Genomic DNA, 21,368 nt, shown 5'->3' with positions numbered 1-21,368 from the left:
ACGCTGAAAGATGCCCTCATAAGAACAGGATATGGTGCTCGACTCACCGATCGACAGTTCCGACGCGCCACAGCGAAAAACCGCACCGACCTCCTCAGAAGACAAACACGGGACACGGTGGACAGAGTACCCTTCGTCGTCAAGTACTTCCCCGGAGCGGAGAAGCTACGACACCACCTCCAGAGTCTTCAACATGTCATTGATGAAGACGAACATCTCGCCAAGGCCATCCCCACATCCCCACTTCTTGCCTTCAAACAACCGCACAACCTCAAACAGACCGTTGTCCGCAGCAAACTACCCAGCCTTCAGGAGAACAGTGACCATGACACCACACAACCCTGTCACAGCAACCTCTGCAAGACGTGCCGGATCATCGACACGGATGCCATCATCTCGCGTGAGAACACCATCTACCAGGTACACGGTACATACTCTTGCAACTCGGCCAACGGTGTCTATCTGTTACGCTGCAGGAAAGGATGTCCTGAGGCATGGTACATTGGGGAAACCATGCAGACGCTACGACAACGGATGAATGAACACCGCTCGACAATCACCAGGCAAGACTGTTCTTTTCCTGTTGGGGAGCACTTCAGCGGTCACGGGCTTTCGGCCTCTGATCTTCGGGTAAGCTTTCTCCAAGGCGGCCTTCATGACACATGACAGCTCAGAGTCGCTGAGCAGAGACTGATAGCCAAGTTCCGCACACATGAGGACGGCCTCAACCGGGATCCTGGGTTCATGTCACACTGTCTGTAACCCCCACAACTTGCCTGGACTTGCAAAATCTCACTAACTGCCCTGTCTGGAGACAATACACATCTCTTTAACCTGTGCTTAATGCTCTCTCCACTCACATTGTCTGTACCTTTAAGACTTGATTAGCTGTAAAGACTCGCATTCCAATCATTATTCTGTAAATTGAGTTTGTGTCTTTATATGTCCTGTTTGTGAACAGATCTCCCACTCACCTGACGAAGGAGCAGCGCTTCGAAAGCTAGTGGATTTTGCTACCAAATAAACCCGTTGGACTTTAACCTGGTATTGTGAGACTTCTTACTGTGTTTACCCCAGTCCAACGCCGGCATCTCCACATCATGAGTACCCTGTTTTCAGACCCAGACTCAGCAGCTCGAGAGGCCCGGAATCAGGCTTCAGGCCTCAGAGTTCCCTGGAAGAGTTTCCAGTGCCTATTGCCAGCAGTGGCATCGGGGAAGGTCGCTAGGGCAGGAAGAGGAGTAAAGAAGGAAAGGAATGCCAATTTTGGGAGAGACCTGGCAATAGCTTTTGGAAGCATGTTTGCTCCCCTGGCTTCACATTAAAGTGAACAAAGAAATGTTTACTGGGCCTCGTTCACACCTAGAAAACATATCGGAATAGGCCCAATTTCTGAGAAAGGTCCTTTAAAAGACATTAGGTTCCTCATTAACACATTCAGGGGTGCTTAATACCTGTTTTAGGCAGCTGCCTTGAGGAATAAAATTAGAACTGCTACTAGTTTGTCAAATGTTGTTAAGTTATAATTCCATTATAACATTGAAACTGGCCATTTGTCTCAAGTGGTCTATGCTGGTGTTCCTGCCATCCCTTTTCACTTAACTCTTTCAGCATAACTGTATCACTCATCCTTTCTCCATCAGCTTTTTAATTTAGCTTTTCCTTAACTCATATCGACCACTCTGTGTGGTAGCTGATTCCCCATTCCAACTGATCTCTGGGTAAATCTCAAATTCCCTATTAGATTTATTAGTGACTATCTTGTATTTATAGCCTCTCATTTTGGACTCCTTACAAGGAGAAATGTTTTCTAAATGTCTATCCTATCAAGTTCTTTCATGATCCTGAAGACCTCATAGATCCTAATAACCTCGTAGCTTTGGTATAATACCGGTGTAAATCTTTATTGCACCTTCTCCAATGCCTGTATCACTTTTCTATACTATGGTGGTTAACAGAATGCATACAATACTCCCAAGTGTGATCTATCCAAAGTTCCATGTAACATAACTTATCTGTTTTCCCCTCTTACCCTCTAGATACAAACTCCAGTGCATTTCTGCTCTTTTTTAATGGCATTTTTAAGCTGCATTGCTATCATCAGTGACTTATGTATCTGTATCCATTGATCTCTCTGCTCTGTCACCCCCATTTAGACTCTTATCTTACAAGAACTATCTGATTGACATGTTCTTCTTACCTTACACTTAGCACAGATATCATAGAGGTTTGTGGGACTGGAGGCGATTCTAGAGATAGGAAGGGGCATGGTCACGAAGGGATTTAAAAACAATCATGAGAATTTTGACTGGGAACCATTGTAAGTCAGTGATAGGTGAGCGGTCTTGCTGTGAGTTAGAGCAGAGTTTTGGATGACCTGAAGATCACAGAAGGTAGAATTTGGAAGACCAGCCAAAAGTGTGTTGAAGTAGTTGTATCTGGAGGTAACTGAAGCAAGGACGAGTGTTTCAGCAGCAGATGAGCCAGGACGGGTGAAGTCAGACAATGTTATATAGGTGGAAATAAGTGGCCTTAGTGAGGGCATCATTTTAATTTTTATTTGATCCTTAAAGTTACAAAGGAAATGCTCAGAACGGACTGGGCAAATCCATTCCTTGCTTGCTCCAAAAACCAAATTCAAAATCCAGTTGAATTCTATTCAAGCCCCCCTCAAGAGAGACAAACAAGATCCAAGCTCACAAGATGGGGCATTGCACTCCATCTTGAGCTTGATCTAACACTTGATCTTAGCCAAAAGGAGTGAGGGCATATAAATAAGATCAGAAGCTCGTCTCAACATCAAATGTGAGACCAAGGCTGCAAACAGGATGGTGGACAACAATTTCCAGATTTAACTACACACATGTGGTTGCTATCTGATTTTCATCTAACTAATGGGTAGTGTGGTTAGCCTCACTATTATTTCTATGTCAAAATCAGCCTATTCACAGAAATTGGAATTGCAAATTAACGTTGAAATTGCTTGCCTTTGTTTGCTTAACAGTTGTTGAGTTTGGGGGAAGTTTTAAATTTGAAGACCACTGTGCAAATGCTGAATGTATAAAACATCGATCGCACAGCCTCCAAACGTTAACTGATACTTCATTAATATGTTGCCCAGTGAGACCTCAATGAAGATAATTTTTTTAAACTTCAGAAACAGGGGGTATGATCAGTCGGGAGAAAAGCTTCTATTTCCCCCCCCCCCTCAGTTTCCTCAGGAGAAGATTCAATTACTCATACATGTGACCAAATTCTTTGTGGGTGGGAATCCAGGGTTGGAACTAATTCTTGTTTTAAAAGAAATGTCATGTGTTCAACAACTGCTTCCTGCCTCCCCAGTGTTCAGGCAGTCCTACATGGAACAGGTGTTGCACGTATTTGACGCTGCTCAACCATTCACGGAAAAGAACATTTTCCCCATTTGGATAACTTTCCTGAGCTGGCTTTGAACGTTCACACTGAAGCTCACTGAATTTTGGTTATTATTAAACTGTAAGCACTTCAAGCAATCCCGCCATTATGTTCGTTGCAATCAACATGTTTCAAAATTAACTTGTTGCAGACCACATTACCTCATTTTAAGGATATTGGAAAAACATTCTTGGTGCAAGTGGGTTTGTATCAAAATTAACAGTTCCATTGAAGTAGTGGATTGTGGAATTTGACAAATGCTTTAAATGTACACTGGGGCGGCACAGTGGTTAGCACTGCTGCCCCACAACGCCAGGGACCCAGGTTTGATTCCTGGCTTGGGTCACTGTCTGTGTGGAGTTTGCACATTTCCACTGTGTCTTCCTCCTGGTGATCCAGTTTCCTCCCACAGTCCAAAGACGTGCTGGTTAGGTGAATTGGCCATGCTAAATTCTCCCTCAGTGCACCCGAACAGTGAACCCAAAAATTCAAAACTTACTAGCATTTTTGGGACAAACTGCCCCAGGGGATTTTCACAGTAATTTCATTGCAGTATTAATGTAAGCCTACTTGTGACTAATAAATAAACTTTTACTAACTTTCACCAAGACATTATAAAGTTTAGGTTTTGGCATTGTAAGAACTGTACTCTGTGCTGTGCTCCCCGGTGCTAAATTGTGATTAATGTTCAGTCTAAACCGGACCCTCTGTGGAAGAGAACTGAATAATGATTGACCCTGTGCATTGCAACCTTGGCATACCTCCTAGTGGTCAGTTCAAGAGCAGTAATGCCAATGGCCTGTGATCTATTTCCCACTGAGAAATTACACGACAAGCTGATGGTGTCTGGTGAGAGCTCATTTGTTCCCATAATGAAAGGCATCAAATAAGTGGGGATCATGTGACCAAGCTACCAGCTTGAAGAAAGAAAATGCAATTCTGTGTGCATAAGCAATCAATCTACTTTTAAGTCGTGCTGTTGAAATCATAAAGGTAACATTAAATCTAGCAAGTCAGAACACAGATGTTTCTTCTGACTCTGTGCTGCCTTTCTATTCAGTGGCAGCTGTTAAAGTGGTCAGTCATGTTGCGCCTTTTGGATAAAAATAACATAATTCATTCAATTCGATCCATGTTTTCTGCATGAGCTCTGAAGATGGTTCTTTCTTCAAAATGAAATTAGATTTACTGTAAGCACAAAGGATTATGCCAAGAAACGGAACAGCTAATGTGATTAAATATGTTGATGGAGGTTTTTACTGTCAAAGTGGTATATTCATGTTGTTTTAATAAAAAATGCAGCAAATTGTCTTTTCAGCATTTATGGAATTTAAATTAGACTGCCAGGTTGCTTGTGTGTCGAAACAAAATGAATCCTTCAAGTTTCTGCTGGATATGAGTTTTTAAACAATTTCATCTTGAATATTGGGTTTTCCTCAAATAAATTGTACATTGCAAACAAAGGTTTGTCGCTGCCCATATGGTTGTCTATATATCCCACTTTAGGAAAGGCAAATTGAATGTTTGAGTCTCAAACAGCCAAATAGTTGAAGTTCATGGTGTTACCTCTAAATGCTTTCCCTTGCCCCTTCTTTTCCTGCTTCCCCCAGCCCTGTCTCTTGTCACATCCTGATTTGAGGGTATCCCATTGACCTGCTGCTTTATCTTCTGACTCTACGTCCTGCTGTGCTCCTTGAACCCTCAAGTACTACTACTACATCAGTACTGCTCCTTTCTGCTCTCCCACAACTGCCTCTTCACAATCTCTACATAGCTGCTTTCCAGGGATGCTGCTTCCCAATCTACCAATTTGCTGTTCCCTCTTCCTGCACTCACCATTACTCATCTCTTTATCGCTGTCTTATGCCTTAGTTTTGCCTTCAGATCCAGCTACCTTTGCCGCTACTCCCCTCGCTGCCTCTTCTTGTTCGATACATTGCATGTGGTTGACTCTTAAAGACCCTCTGAAATGACCTTTCAAGCTACTTAATTTAAGGGCAATTGGGGATGGGCAGGAAATGCTGGCCTGGCCAGCGACAGCCACATCCCATGAAAGAATTAAAAAAATAGTTCAGTTGAACTGAACTGTCCTTTTCTGCGCTGCAGATTCCATGTCGTTCTACATAGAATTTGCACTTGTAATGACAGCAAAAGTGAAAGAATTCACCACCATTATCGTAAAAGTTACTGCAACTTCTGGTGCCTGCAGGTGTGCAATTAATCACGGAAAGCTGAAAATTGCTGTGTTCTTTTCCACATGATGCGCTATTACAGTCGTCACAGACAAAATAATGAAAAGTTACTGATTTGCCCTGAACTTCAGCGATTCAAATTGTTACAGCCCCCATGGAGACTAGTGACTTTTAAAAGCTATTTGAATTCCCAACCTCAGGAAATTACAAAAGCCTTTCCAGTCTTAAAACTTTGTGTTACAAGCAAACTAAGGTTTTGACTGACCGATAACCCCGGCTACATATATACATTACAGTACACTTTCTCAGTCTTTATAGGAAATATCCCACAGTCAGTTCCAGTGAGTTCACCTCTTCCTGTTTCACTGACTCTTAACATTCCATGACTATTGAATAGCCTCTCCTTCAGCCTCCTGAGAATTCCTGAACCAACATTTGAGCAGTAAGGTCCTCTCTCAAACTTCCTCCTCCTGGCCTCATCAAGGTGATCTTTCAGTATCCTTACCTCACTGCGGGTTCTTTCTCTTCAATCAGAGGACAAGAGTTCCCCAGCATTCTGTCTGGTAGCTAACAGAGGAAACAGCCCTTTCCCTCTCCAGTCTGCAGTGGCTGCTGTTCTGTCTCATGCTTTCTGTTCCTGTTTAAAGTCTTTGAGACAGTCTGCAACAAGAAGAATATCTGCTTCTCCCTTTGTTTACAGGTGTTAAACATAGCACATGCATTTCAATGGCACATGACCTGGGCCTCCATGGTAACCAAGCAACACATACTGTTGGGCAGAGCTCATAGCAGATCACATGACTCTCCGGTACTCCACCTTATCTTAGAGATGGTGTAAAACATGACCCTTTCATAAAAATTGACATTTGTAACAGCATACAATCTTTTCTATAAAAAACAGTGAAGATAATCAGCTTTCTTCCACCATGAGAAACCATATTCTTTGACAATGTACGCAGACATAATTTCTGATGAACGACCTCTCTGGTTCTGAAAATTTTACAAGTGTGGAGTCTAATCTAGGACATTTAGAAATTGCAGAATTTTCTTCAAGGTGATGACCCTGCCCAGTTGCTGGACACCACTCAGAGTGTCAATTTGACACTGACATCAGAAATGTGAAACTCTACACTTTGGGCTTTGGCTGGCCACAAAGTCCAGGCCATTGGCATACATTGCGCAACCTACTCGAAACCATTGAAGCCAAAACCTTTAATCTTGCTTTTTTAGAAATTCTGTTTAAATGGAACACAAATATGCATCTTGTCAATGAAGATAAGCTGATCTTTTAAAATATATTTAGTGACACTTAAATAAGTAAAATATTTTAGTAGTTCGATTTTGTAAATATAGTTTGTTTCATTGTTATGCTGTTAACTGTTTTTCCTTTAGGTCACCTTGTCTGAGGCTTAGGAATGCACTGATCAGTTCCAAATAAAAACAAAGTGCTGGAAATATTCAGCAAAATCTGTGGGGTGAGAAACAGTTAACATTTGAAGTCAAATGTAACTTCTGCAGAACTGGATCTCGAAACATTAACTCTGATTCTCTCTCCATAGATGCTGCCTGACCTGCTGAGTATTTCCAGCACTATCTGACCTCATTTCAAATTTCCAGCATCAGTATGTATTTAGCTTTTAGTTTAGCAACCTATCTCAAAATTGTTCCAAATAAACCATAATAGAATAGAACAAAGAAAATTACAGCACAGGAACAGGCCCTTCGGCCCTCCAAACCTGCACCGACCATGCTGCCTGACTTAACTAAAGCCCCCAACCCTTCTGCGGACCATATCCCTCCATTCCCATCCTATTCATGTATTTGTCAAGACGCCCCTTAAAAACTACCTCTCCCGTCAGCGAGTTCCAGGCACCTATCACCCTCTGTGTAAAAAATAAAACCTGCCTCATACTTCTCCTTTAAACCTTGCCCTTTGCACCTTAAACCTGTGCCCCCTAGTAATTGACTCTTCCACCCTGGGAAAAAGCTTCTGAGTATCCACTCTGTCCATGCCTCTCATAATCTTATAGACTTCTATCAGGTTGCCCCTCAACCTCCGTTGTTCCAGTGAGAACAAACCACGTTTCTCCAACCTCCTCATAGCTAATGCCCTCCATACCAGGCAACATCCAGGTAAATCTTTTCTGTACCCACTCCAAAGCCTCCACATCCTACTGGTAGTGTGGCGACCAGAATTGAACACTCTATTGCAAGTGCGGCCTAACTAAGGTTCTATAAAGCTGCAACGTGACTTGCCAATTTTTAAACTCAGTGCCCCGGCCGATGAAGGCAAGCATGCCGTATGCCACCTTGACTACCTTCTCCACCTGCATTGCCGCTTTCAGTGACCTGTGTACCTGTATACCCAGATCCCTCTGCCTATCATTATTCTAATAGAGTTAGTCAATTGGTGGCACAGTGGGTAGCACTGCTGCCTCACAGCGCCAGGGACCCAGGTTCGATTCCCGGCGTGGGTCACTGTCTGTGCGGAGTCTGCACGTTCTCCCCTTGTCTGCATGGGTTTCCTCTGAGTGCTGTGGTTTCCTCCCACACTCCAAAGATTGGCCATGCTAAATAGCCCCTTGGTGTCAGGGAGCTTAGCAGGGTAAATATGTGGGGTGATGGGGATGGGCCTGGGCGGGATGCATTGTCGGTGCGGGCTCGATGGGCTGAATGGCCTCCTTCTGCACTGTAAGGATTCTATGGTTCTATGGCTCAGCAGCCAGGCTCCTACTTCTCCTCCAATTGAGGAAGAGCCCAAACCTGATTCAGTTCTGATTCTCTCCTGGCAGAATGACCAAAATTAGAATTATTTACCTGTAAAAATGACAAGATGAAAGAAGAGCGTTCAAATTTCTAATGAAAGGCCATGGACCTGAAACTCTCGCAGAAATCTGGCTGCCGTTCACATCGGCGGGATCTTATTAACCCGTTGACAGTGTGGTGCCACTGACAGCATACCCCCGCCGCAGGTTTCCCGGCAGTGTGGGGTGCGTTCTGTGGGAAACCCTGTTACAAGGCCGGGACCAGAAGATCCCGCGGCCAGCGAGCAGCACGCTGCCTCCTGTTGCCGCAGAACATGCCACGGAGAGGGAGAAAAATCCCCCCCCCCCCCCCCCCCCACCAAACCCTCAGATTTCTTCTGACCAGCTGAGCCTTTCCAGCAGTGTTTTTCTTTCAGGTTGCCAGCATCTGGAGTATACTGCTCATGTGTTAGTGTTCAAAGTCAACCTGCGACATTCTCAGATTTTACATTCTGTGCGCTAATGTCCAAGGTGTCCTTTGGACCTTTTATTTTTCTGTGCAATTTCTTTCATATTTGTGTGATAATGAGCAATATATCCTATTTGTCTTTGTTGATTCCCACAAGTAAAAAAAAAAGCTGCAAGGTAGGAAATCAATTCAAATCAAACTATCGGTTAAACAACATTTTTTTTGTACCAATTTAGATCTGAGCTCAAGAACGCACCTAGAAAATTGGTGTTGACAGGTTTCCTAACTAAGTTGAAATGACCTATTTACCGCTGACAATCAAAGCTCTTTCAAGGTGACCTGACGCTTGCTTTCAGAAATGGATCCTTGTTTAATTCAAATGAACAAAAAAAAAAGTCTTATCTATGTTGAGTCCAACAGTACAGCAGCATATTCAAAGCAAGCATTTGGCAAAGGAGGCCAAGGCTGACCTTTTCCATGTAACGTCAGGATGTCCCCGGAGAAATGCTCTCTGTCAAAGATGACAAACATCCTCCGAGATTTAATTTTGTCAGCTTTGTGTTCACCAATGGCATTGATTTCTTCTCACTAGCACTTCCTGTCGGTGCTGAGAATAAATGTGCAGTGGCAGGTGTCTGTCGAGCCCGTTTCTGCTGGAATTCTGAAGCAGATTTCTCTCATTCATTTGTCATGACAGCAGGTTTGAGAAGAAGTTTAGTGAGGTTAAGGGAAGCTGCTTTCAGCTTGCTTTTGTTGCCTTCTGGAGGAGACGGCAACAAAACCTCCTGAGTGTAGTTACACGTTTGGAGTTGATGATTAAGCCAGGAGAGATTAGCGTTACCTTGTTGTGACTGCGTTAACTATAATAATTGCGGTATTGGCCAGATTATTTTCCAGTTGTGATTGGTAGTTTCACAGCACGCAGCATCAATATTTTGCATGACTGACAGAGGAGGTATCGGATAATTGGCAATAAGTTGCAAGTAATTCAATCGAGGGATTGAGGTAAAGATGCTCATGTGGTTTACGAATGGTCATGGGCCCCTGGGACTGAATTGAAGCTTTAACTGCTCTGCTAGCTATTTTTTGGTTATATGTAGTGATCAGTATTTATTAAATGGTATTTTTTTCCACTGACCATGATGTGAAGTCGACAAAAATATGTTTAATGTGACCATCACTCTTAAATTATTATGATATGCAATATGCATTGTAATGAGTTTTTCTTTGAGCATTGAATTAGCAAAGAATACATTTTTAATGTCCTTTAAAAAGTAATAATTCACATGAAATAGCACATAATGGTAAACAACATAATTAGCTTCAAGAAGAATTGTGCGTCTCAGAGGTGCATTGTTTTTCATTTCACCTCAAACACCTGTGTTTGGATTCAGCTCAGACTGATGGATGAGAATCCACCATTCTAACACCGGGATCATTCCAATGCAGTGGCTTAGAGTTTGGGGTGAGCGGCAGTCCCTTGCATAAAAATCCTGTTGTTCCATGCGTTTGTAACTGTGCACACACAATATCAACAATGTTATACCTGTGTGCACTTTTACTCAAGTGTCAATGTTTATAATAGCAAGCGCTAATGTAAGCTTGTGCTATAATTATACCTGCCAGCCAGTGGTGGCATTATAGCAGCTGAGTTTTGTCTGTTCTAGCTTCTTAGCATGTAGTGCAGAGAAAATCCAAATCCAAGTATTATGTCAAAATGGATGGACTTTTCAACATTGAAGTGGACTCTGAATTATATTTGATTTGATTTATACAAAAAGAACAAAGTACAGCACAGGAACAAGCCCTTTGGCCCTCCAAGCCCGTGCCGATCATGATGCCCTAACGAGACTAAACAAAACCTCTGCCCTTACTCGGACCATATCCCTCTAGTCCCCCCCTATTCATATACCCATCCAGATGCCTCTTAAATGTTGCTAATGTGCCTGCTTCCATCACCTCCTCTGACAGCGTGGTGATGATTTGATTTGATTTATTACTGTCACATATACCGAGAAAAGTATTGTTTTGCATGCCATTCATACAAGTCATACCATACACAAGTACATCAGGGTGGTGGAAAGAGTGCAGAATGTAGTGTTACAGCTACAGGGAAGGTGCGGAGAAGATCAGTTCAATATTGAGAGGTCCATTCAAAAGTCTGGTAATAGTGGGAAAGAAGCTGTTCTTGAATCTGTTGGTACGTGTTTTCAAACTTTTGTGTCTTCGTTTGTTTATCCTTGTCAAGATGACCTCTACTTTTTTCCCCTCATTAACGTACTGGATCTTCTCTCCATGTTGGCAATGTGATGGGAGATTAGCTGGTGTGAGCAATAATATTGTGTGTTTCATTTTGAAATAAGCTTCCTGAATAGTTTATATATAACGGCTAGGTTGATTGGCCATGCTAAATTGACCCGAGCACCAGGGGATTCACTGGGTAAATATATGGGTTTACGGGAACAGGGCCTGGGTCGGTGCAGACTCAATGGGCTGAATGGCCTCCTTCTGCACTGTAGGGATTCTATTCTATAAGCCTTATGGCTCTGTTTGTCAAATGATGCAGCAAAGATACTGACCATCAACAAGGCACAAGCCAGGAGTGTGCTGGAATACTTTTCACTTGCCTGCATGAGTGTGGCTCCAACAACATTCAAGAAGCCAAACACCATCCAGGGCAAAGCAGACTGCTTGGTCAGAACGCCACCCCCATTCACTCCCTCTGCCACCCCCATTCACTCCCTCTGCCACCCCCATTCACTCCCTCTGCCACCCCCATTCACTCCCTCTGCCACCCCCATTCACTCCCTCTGCCACCGATGCACAGTCGCAGCAGTGTGTGATGGACTAAAACCTCACTGTGTATATTTTTATAAAATATATACAGAACAAAAGCAGTCACTTGGCAGTCTCAGGAAAACGTACACCTCATTATCTCTGAGGAGCCACTAACTGCCCCTGTGGAATTACAGCCCGTCTTCAGATAGAGCTATACATAGGCCATCTAATGACCCAGTCTGGCCAGAAGGTGATGGATCAGACAAAACGAGCAAAGAACAGTACAGCACAGGAATAGGCCCTTCGGCCCACCAAGTCTGTGCTGACACAGGTGCTTCTCTAATCTACTATTTTCTTGCCTCTACGTGGTTCATATCCCTCTATTACCTGCCTATTCATGTATCTATCCTAATGCCTCTTGAACATTGTTATAACATCTGCTTCCACCATCTCCTCTGGCAGCGCATTCCAGGCATTCACCCTCTGTGTGAAAAACCTGCCCCTTACATCTCTTTTAAACTTTCCCCCCCTCACTTTCAACCTATCCCCCGAGTATTTGAACCTTTGACCTTGAGAAAAACACTATCCACTTTACCCAAACCTGTCATAATCTTGTAAACCTCAATCAGGTCCCCCCCCCTCATCCTCTGACGTTCCAATGCAAACAATCCGAGGTTGTTCAACCTTTCTTCATAGTCCATATCCACCAAACCAGGCAACATCCTGGTAAACCTCGTCTGCACCCTTTCCAATGCATCAACATCTTTCCGGTAGTGTGGTGACCAGAATTGTACACAATACTCCAAATGCAGCCTAACCAAAGTCTTCTACAGCTGCAACATAATTTTCCAATTCCTATACTGAACACCCTGACAGATGAAGGCCAGCATACCATATGCCACCTTAACCACCTTGTCCACCTGAGTTGCCACCTTCAGGGAACTGTGGATCTGCACGCCTAGATCCCTCTGTATGCTAATATTTTCAAGGGTTCCACCATTTGCTGTATACTTTCCTTTTGCAGTAGACCTTCCAAATCGCATCACCTCACATTTGTCTGGGTTAAATTCCATCTGCCACCTTTTGGCCCATGTCTCCAGGCAATTTATATCCTGCTGTATCCTCTGACAATCCTCTCACTATCTGCTACTCCCCCAATTTTTGTATCACCTAAAAGGCTGATTGCTCCATGCATGTTTGTCTCATTGTGTGAAGTCAACTCCAATGGAAAAACGAATTATCCAGCACTGGTTTTCAACCTGCCATCCTCCGTGAATGAATACCTCATTGAATATGTGGTCATCTCTGGTACGTTACCGGTGCCACGTGATAGCGAGTTGAGGAACAGGGAGAGAGTGCAGTTAAACATGTGGTTGCAGGGATGGTGTAGGAGGGAGGGTTTCAGATACATGGATAATTGGAACACATTCTGGGGAAGGTGGGACCTGTACAAACAGGACGGGGTGCACCTGAACCAGAGGGGCACCAATATCCTGGCAGGGAAATTTGATACGGCTCTTCAGGGGGGTTTGAACTAATTTGTCAGGGGAGTGGGTAAAAGGAGTTGTAGTCCAGAAGTCAGTGTTGAGGGTGGTGAGGTATTGGGGAAGGTATCAAGGTCAAGGGTGGGTACCGGTAGACAGGAAGGTGGGTTGAAGTGTGTCTACTTCAATGCAAGGTGCATCCGGAACAAGGTAGATGAACTTGGGTCGTGGATTGGTACTTGGGACTACGATGTTGTGGCCATTACGGAGATGTGGGTAGAACAAGGACAGGAATGGTTGTTGGACGTTCCGGGGTATAGATGTTTCAGTAAGTGTAGGGAAGCTGGTAAAAGAGGTGGAGGAGTAGCATTGTTAATCAAGGATCGTTTAACGGCTGCGGAAAGGCACTTCGAGGGGGATCTGCACACTGAGGTAATATGGGCTGAAGTTAGAAATAGGAAAGGAGCGGTCACGTTGTTAGGAGTTTACTATAGGCCCCCAAATAGTAATAGAGATGTGGAGGAATAAATTGCTAAGCAGATTATGGATATGTGTGGGGGTCACAGGGTAGTTGTCATGGGGGACTTTCCGAACATTGATTGGAACCTTTGTAGGTCAAATAGTTCGGATGGGGCAGTTTTTGTGCAGTGTGTGCAGGAGGGTTTCCTGACACAATATGTGGATAGGCCGACAAGAGGCCACATTGGATTTGGTACTGGGAAATGAACCGGGCCAAGTGTTAGATTTGGTTGTGGGAGAGCACTTTGGAGATAGTGACCACAATTCGGTGTCTTTTGTAATTGCAATGGAGAGGGATAGGGCCGTACGGCAGGGCAAGGTTTACAATTGGGGGAGAGGTAATTATGATGCGATTAGGCAAGAATTAGGGGGCATAAGATGGGAACAGAAACTGTCAGGGAAAGGCACTAATGAAAAGTGGAACTTTTTCAAGGAACAAATACTGGGTGTCCTTGATAGGTATGTCCCTGTCAGGCAGGGAGGAAATGGCCGAGTGAGGGAACCATGGTTCACGAAAGAGGTGGAATGTCTTGTGAAAAGGATGATGGAGGGATGAGGAAACAAGGTTCAGATGGCTCGATTGAGGGTTACAAGTTAGCAAGGAATGAGCTGAAAAAGGGGCTTAGGAGAGCTAGAAGGGGACATGAGAAGTCCTTGGCGGGTCAGATCAAGGAAAACCCCAAGGCTTTTTACTCTTATGTGAGGAATAAAAGAATGACCAGGGTGAGGTTAGGGCCAGTCAAGGACAGTGGTGGGAACTTGTGTATGGAGTCAGTAGAGATAGGCGAGGTGATGAATGAATACTTTTCTTCAGTGTTCACCAAGGAGAGGGGCCATGTTTTTGAGGAAGAGAAGGTGTTACAGGGTAATAGGCTGGAGGAAATAGATGTTCGGAGGGAGGATGTCCTGGCAGTTTTGAATAAACTGAAGGTCGATAAGTCCCCTGGGCCTGATGAAATGTATCCTAGGATTCTTTGGGAGGCAAGGGATGAGATTGTAGAGCCTTTGGCTTTGATCTTTGGGTCCTCACTGTCCACGGGGATGGTGCCAGAGGACTGGAGAGTGGCGAATGTTGTTCCTCTGTTTAAGAAAGGGAAGAGAAATGACCCTGGTAATTATAGACCGGTTAGTCTTATTTCGGTGGTTGGTAAATTGATGGAAAAGGTCCTTAGGGATGGGATTTACGACCATTTAGAAAGATGCGGATTAATGCGGGATAGTCAGCACGGATTCGTGAAGGGCAAGTCGTGCCTCACAAATTTGATTGAATTTTTTGAGGAGGTAACTAAGTGTGTTGATGAAGGTAGGGCAGTTGATGTCATATACATGGATTTTAGTAAGGCGTTTGATAAGGTCCCCCATGGTCGGCTTATGATGAAAGTAAGAAGGTGTGGGATAGAGGGAAAGTTGGCCGATTGGATAGGTAACTGGCTATCTGATCGAAGACAGAGGGTGGTGGTGGATGGAAAATTTTCGGACTGGAGGCAGGTTGCTAGCAGAGTGCCACAGGGCTCAGTGCTTGGTCCTCTGCTCTTTGTGATTTTTATTAATGACTTAGAGGCGGGGGCTGAAGGGTGGATCAGTAAATTTGCTGATGACACGAAGATTGGTGGAGTAGTGGATGAGGTGGAGGGCTGTTGTAGGCTGCAAAGAGACATAGATAGGATGCAAAGCTGGGCTGAAAAATGGCAAATGGAGTTTAACCCTGATAAATGTGAGGTGATTCATTTTGGTAGGACTAATTTAAATGTGGATTACAGGGTCAAGGGTTCTGAAGACTGTGGAGGAACAGAGAGATCTTGGGCTCCATATCCACTGATCCCTAAAGGTTGCCACTCAAGTGGATAGAGCTGTGAAGAAGGCCTATAGTGTGTTAGCTTTTATTAACAGGGGGTTGGAGTTTAAGAGCCGTGGGGTTATGCTGCAACTGTACAGGACCTTGGTGAGACTACATTTGGAATATTGTGTGCAGTTCTGGTCACTTCACTATAAGAAGGATGTGGAAGCGCTGGAAAGAGTGCAGAGGAGATTTACCAGGATGCTACCTGGTTTGGAGGGTAGGTCTTATGAGGAAAGGTTGAGGGAGCTAGGGCTGTTCTCTCTGGAGCGGAGGAGGCTGAGGGGAGACTTAATAGAGGTTTATAAAATGATGAAGGGGATAGATAGAGTGAACATTCAAAGACTATTTCCTCGGGTGGATGGAGCTATTACAAGGGGGCATAATTATAGGGTTCGTGGTGGGAGATATAGGAAGGATATCAGAGGTAGGTTCTTTACGCAGAGAGTGGTTGGGGTGTGGAATGGACTGCCTGCAGTGATAGAGGAGTCAGACACTTTAGGAACATTTAAGCGGTTATTGGATAGGCACATGGAGCACACCAGGATGATAGGGAGTGGGATAGCTTGATCTTGGTTTCAGATAAAGCTCGGCACAACATCGTGGGTCGAAGGGCCTGTTCTGTGCTGTACTGTTGTATGTTCTATGAACTTTGATTCTTGACTCTGGAACCCACATGAAATTATATTTATTTTCTCTATGGTCTCTGCACTGTAAAGCCTTCTCTCTATCCCTCTTACTGTATGAATGCGAGACGGTGATGTTGCAACCCTCCCTCCCACATTTTGAGTGTGTGCAAATAAATTAACCCTTTAAGTCCTTCCTAGCTCATGTTTGCTGTGGGTTATTAATAGAAAATTAGTTCACACCAAAAGAGGGGGGGGTTGGGAATAAGCTACTGCTTATAAAGGGAGAAGCAAATCAAAAGCACCTTTCTGTTTAAGGACAGATGGTGAGAGGAGAAATTAAGGCTGGTTAAATTAACCCCCCTCCTGTCTGTTACAAGTGTGTACCATCTACACGATGATCTGCAATTCCTTTAACAGCACCTTATAAACATGTTACCTCAACTACCTGGGGAGAACAGGGCAGGAGCCCCTCATGAATAAATGGTTTTGAACCTGCTGACCTCCTTGTTTTTCCCTTTCAGATTCCCTTTTCTCTGGTCCAGTTTCCGGTGTGGGAGTTTCTGAAGGTAGGTTAACAATTTTGGATTGTAAATCACTAAGTCTCAGTGCTGGTTAGTGTCTCGGTTTGTGTGGAGTCAGTGGCAAGCTGCAGTCGTCATCGTTTTTGGTTTTTGCCATGATTTCTACTCTCTTGCCACCAGTCCTATGCTTTGGTTGCCAACTCAGCTTGGACATGTTCCTGGAGGTTCCATCAGCTAATTACCAATTGCTGCACCCTCGCTGGTCCACCATTGGTCACCTAATGTCTCCCAGGATGCAAATAAAAGTGCTAAACCATTGTTTCTAATGTCTCGAAGCTGTTTCTCATAGATTGCTTGCAGCGATGTCATGGAGATTAGTCTCTGATTACTAAAGACTGCAGCGTAATCTTGGAGTATTGACATTGATTCCATGCCTCTCTCTGGCCACTTGGATCCTGATTGAAGAACTTTGCTGACCCTCCCACATCCTATCCATCACAAAGAATGACTACTTCTGCATTTCTCACCCCAAAACCTACCTTGGCTCAAGTACCACTGAAGCCTTGGTCCTTTGTCCCGCCTCCAGACAGGAATTCTCCAGTGTTCTCTTTCGTGACCTCCCATCCTCCACCCTTCATAATCTCCAAGCTGTCCAAAGCCGAATCTAAGCCTACTCATCCTTGCTGACTGCAATGGCTCCCTGTTCTCTCATAACATTGAACTTAAAACCTGCGTCCTTATCTTCAATTCTTTCAATGGATTGACCCCATCCCAACTTTGCAACTTCTGCTAGCTCAGTTTAAGAAATGTTTTCTCACAGGCACGAGGCACATTTTGCATACATAAATTAATTCCAGTCTAATTTTAGACAGCCATCAGGAAGGCCTAAATGCAGTGCGGGAGCTACCTCAGGACAATACAGGACCTTCAATCCAGAAATTCATATCTCTCAAACATGCCCATTTTACATCCATCACCTGTTGCTCATATTTTTGAGATGTCTTTTCCTTCCAGAGTAACCTGAGGTAGACTGGACACTTCTCAAGGCCAAAAGTGTCCAATATCAGATGTGTTTCCACAATTTGACAACATTTGCTAAATAATCCTCAATGTGCTGAGAATTACACTGAGAACCAATTTAAGATGGTCAATGCAGTGTAATGTATTTGTGTGCCCAGGGAGCTACATATGTGAATACACAGGGCCCTGGTCTTTGCAGACAGAAAGAACATGTAGACACACGGTGCCTGTTTCAGCTAAACAAAATAAGTTTCACTTGTTCATTCCTCAGAGCAATGCCTTGATCAATTAGAGTCAAGATGTCTGATTTAAATTTTCAAACCATTCTTTGCAGTTTTTTTAAAATCTAATTGCCGTGATGTGGGCATTGCTGACTAGGCCACCATTTATTTCCCACCCTTGTCCTTGTGAAAATGGGTGTGAGCTGCCTTATTCTTCAACTACTAGAATCTCTGAGGTGCTGTTAGGGAGGGAGTTCCAGAATTTTGATCCAGCGACCCTGAAGGAATATATTTCCAAATCAAGATGGTGAGTGACTACATAGAATCCCGACAGTGCAGTAAGGGATCATCTGGTCCATCAAGTCTGCACCCACCCTCCAAAAGAGCATCCCACACAGGCCTTCCCCTCCACCCGATCCCCATAACTTCACACATTTACCATGGCTAATCCACATCACTTATACATGTTTGGACACTAAGAGGCAGTTTAGCACGGCCAATCCACCTAATCTGCACATCTTTGGACTGTGGGCGGAAACAGGAGCACCGGAGGAAACCCATGCAGACACCGGGAGAACATGCAAACTCCACACAGACAGTGACCCAAGGCCAGAATTGAACCCGTGTCCCTGGTGCTGTGAGACAGCAGTGCTAACCACTGTGCCACCTCAAGCGGAATGTTCAGGTGGTGGTGCTCCCAAGGAACTGCTGCCCTTGTCCTCCTGGGTGATAGTACCCATGGGTTTGGAAGGTGTTGCCTAAGGAGCCTTGGTAAGTTCCTGCAGTGCATCTTGTAGATGGTACACACAGCTGCCACTCTGTCGATGGTGGAGGGAGTGAATGTTCGGGTAAGGGGTAGCAACTAAGCGGGCTGCTTTATCCTGTACAGGAGCTATGTCTTTTGGGACCTGTCCAACCCAGTCTGTAGTGGTATTACCGAGCCACCTTTGGTGATGGACATTGAAGACCCCACCCTGAGTACATTCTGCACCCTTGCCACCCCCGATGCTTCCTTCAAGTGGTGTTCAATGTGGAGAAATACCAATTCATCAGCTGAGGGGAGACGATACGTGGAGATTTCTTGGCCCACGTTTGACCTGGTGCTATGAGATTTCATGGGGTCCACAGTCAATGTTGAGGACTCCCAGAGCAACTGCCGCCAGTGGAAAGTATTGTTTCTTGCACGCTATACAGACAAAGCATACCGTTCATAGAGAAGGAAGCAAGAGTGTGCAGAATGTAGTGTTATGGTCATAGCTAGGGTGTAGAGAAAGATAAACTTAGTGTGAGGTAGGTCCATTCAAAAGTCTGACGACAGCAGGGAAGAAGCTGTTCTTGAGTCGGTTGGTGCATGACCTCAGACTTTTGTATCTTTTTCCCGGCAGCAGAAGGTGGAAGAGAGAACGTCCGGGGTGCGTGGGGTCCTTAATTATGCTGGCTGCTCTGCTGAGGCAACGGGAGTTGTAGACGGAGTCAATGGATGGGAGGCTGGTTTGTGTAATGGATTGGGCTACATTCACGACCTTTTGTAGTTCCTTGCGGTCTTGAGCAGAGCAGGAGCCATACCAAGCTGTGATACAGCCAGAAAGAAAGCTTTCTATGGTGCATCTGTAAAAGTTGGTGAGAGTCATAGCTGACATACCAAATTTCCTTAGTCTTCTGAGAGAGAATTTTCTTAGTCTTCTGAGAGAGAATTTTCTTAGTCTTCTGAGAGAGAATTTTCTTAGTCTGCTGAGAAAGCGTTTTCCATGGCAACATCTCTACCAATCAGAGTCCGCTTGCAACCAGTCAGCACACTCATCTCATACAGTATAAAGTTGTTATTTCTGCTGACATTGGTAGTCTTGTGAATGTCCTGATGAGTGCAAGATGGAAAGCTTCAATAAAATGTCTGTTTTTCTGCAATACGTCAGAAGAATTATTGGGAACTTAATATTCTAGCAGAGACCCCAAAACATTTGTGGTGAAATTAGGATATTTATGACATCAGTACTACTTTAAACCTTTTCTCATGCCATTTCCTTTGCTGCCATGCCATCCTCTCACATCACAGCCATTACAGAGAGCAAAGAACAGTACAGGAACAGGCCCTTTGGCCCACCAAGCCTGCACCGATCATGTTATCCTATCTAGACCAACCGCCTGTATCCCTCTATTCCCCACCTGTTCATGTGCCTATCCAGGTGTCTTAAATGTCGCTAAAATGTCTGCCTCAACCACCTCACTTGGCAGTGCATTCTTATTATTACCTGCAAACTTGCTAATCAGACCAGCTACATTTTCTTCCAAGTCATTTATATATATTACAAACAACAGAGGTCCCAGCACTGATCCCTGCGGAACACCACTAGTTACAGACCTCCATTCAGAAAAACACCCTACCAGTGCTATCCTCTGTCTTTTATAGCCGGTTCTGAATCCATCTAGCTAGTTTATCCTTGATCCTGTGTGATTTAAGGTTTTGCATTCCATTACTTTCATCTTCTATTCCTTCTGCATCATCCCCCATCTTGCATGCCAGTCCCCTCACCATCCATGCCTCCTCTCTCCCAATCCCCTCCTCTCCTTCCAAGAGCAATGCGATGCCACTGCGCCAGTCCCCCTCCAGGTACCAGCTGCATCGCCCTATTCTCCTACAGACGAGAAACATTTCAATTTCCAAAAGATCAGTAAAGTGTGAGGGGCAGAGCTTGAAACTATGTCTGCCCAAACAATACCCCCTCCTTAGAACAAGAACCTTACTTTTCTGTAAGCTTAATTAGCAGCTGCTAATTAACCAGCTGCATCGGCCTCACGTGCTTCCGTTGACACCACGTCAGTGCAACTGTGCCTCAGTGTAGCAGCCGCTAATTAAGCTTACAGAAAAGTAAGGTTCTTGTTCTAAGGAGGGAGTATTGTTTGGGCAGACATAGTTTCAAGCTCTGCCCCTCACACTTTACTAATCTTTCGGAAATTGAAATGTTTCTCATCTGTAGGAGAATAGGGCGAGGGGGTGGTGAAGGAGGTGGAAAAGGGGCAGGGTGAAGGACAACTTAAATCGGAGAGTCACATCAGGCGGGCTCTGATTTTTGTGTCAACAGAGCTTTGTTAATGGCTGGGGAGATCTGCCTGGCCAATCAGTCGCTGAGTGTTCAGTCAGCCAGAAAAACAGGCAATGAAATGATCCAAAACAAATTATAACAACATAAGAACGAGGAGCAGGAGTAAGAAACATAGAAACATAGAAACCCTACAGTGCAGAAGGAGGCCATTCGGCCCATCGAGTCTGCACCGACCACAATCCCACCCAGGCCCTACCCCCACATATTTTACCCGCTAATTCCTCTAACCTACGCATCCCAGGACTCTAAGGGACAATTTTTAACCTGGCCAATCAACCTAATCCGCACATCTTTGGACTGTGGGAGGAAACCGGAGCACCCGGAGGAAACCCACGCAGACACGAGGAGAATGTGCAAACTCCACACAGACAGTGACCCGAGCCGGGAATCGAACCCGGGATCCTGGAGCTGTGAAGCAGCAGTGCTAACCACTGTGCTA

General features: G+C 44.5%; 1 protein-coding gene across 1 annotated transcript in view; it reads left to right on the top strand.

Moving 5' to 3' along the window:
- Positions 1-21,368, top strand: part of slc25a26 (solute carrier family 25 member 26) — a 237,683-nt gene that overhangs the window by 173,471 nt on the left and 42,844 nt on the right. The window contains exon 6 of the mRNA XM_078209491.1: positions 16,588-16,632. Within this exon, the coding sequence (XP_078065617.1) occupies positions 16,588-16,632 (45 nt within the window). The remainder of the gene's footprint in view (positions 1-16,587; positions 16,633-21,368) is intronic.

Source organism: Mustelus asterias, chromosome 3 (genome assembly GCF_964213995.1).
Source record: "Mustelus asterias chromosome 3, sMusAst1.hap1.1, whole genome shotgun sequence".
NCBI lineage: Eukaryota > Metazoa > Chordata > Chondrichthyes > Carcharhiniformes > Triakidae > Mustelus > Mustelus asterias.
Note: the sequence above shows the minus strand (reverse complement) of the source record. Positions and strands in the feature narration are given on the sequence as shown.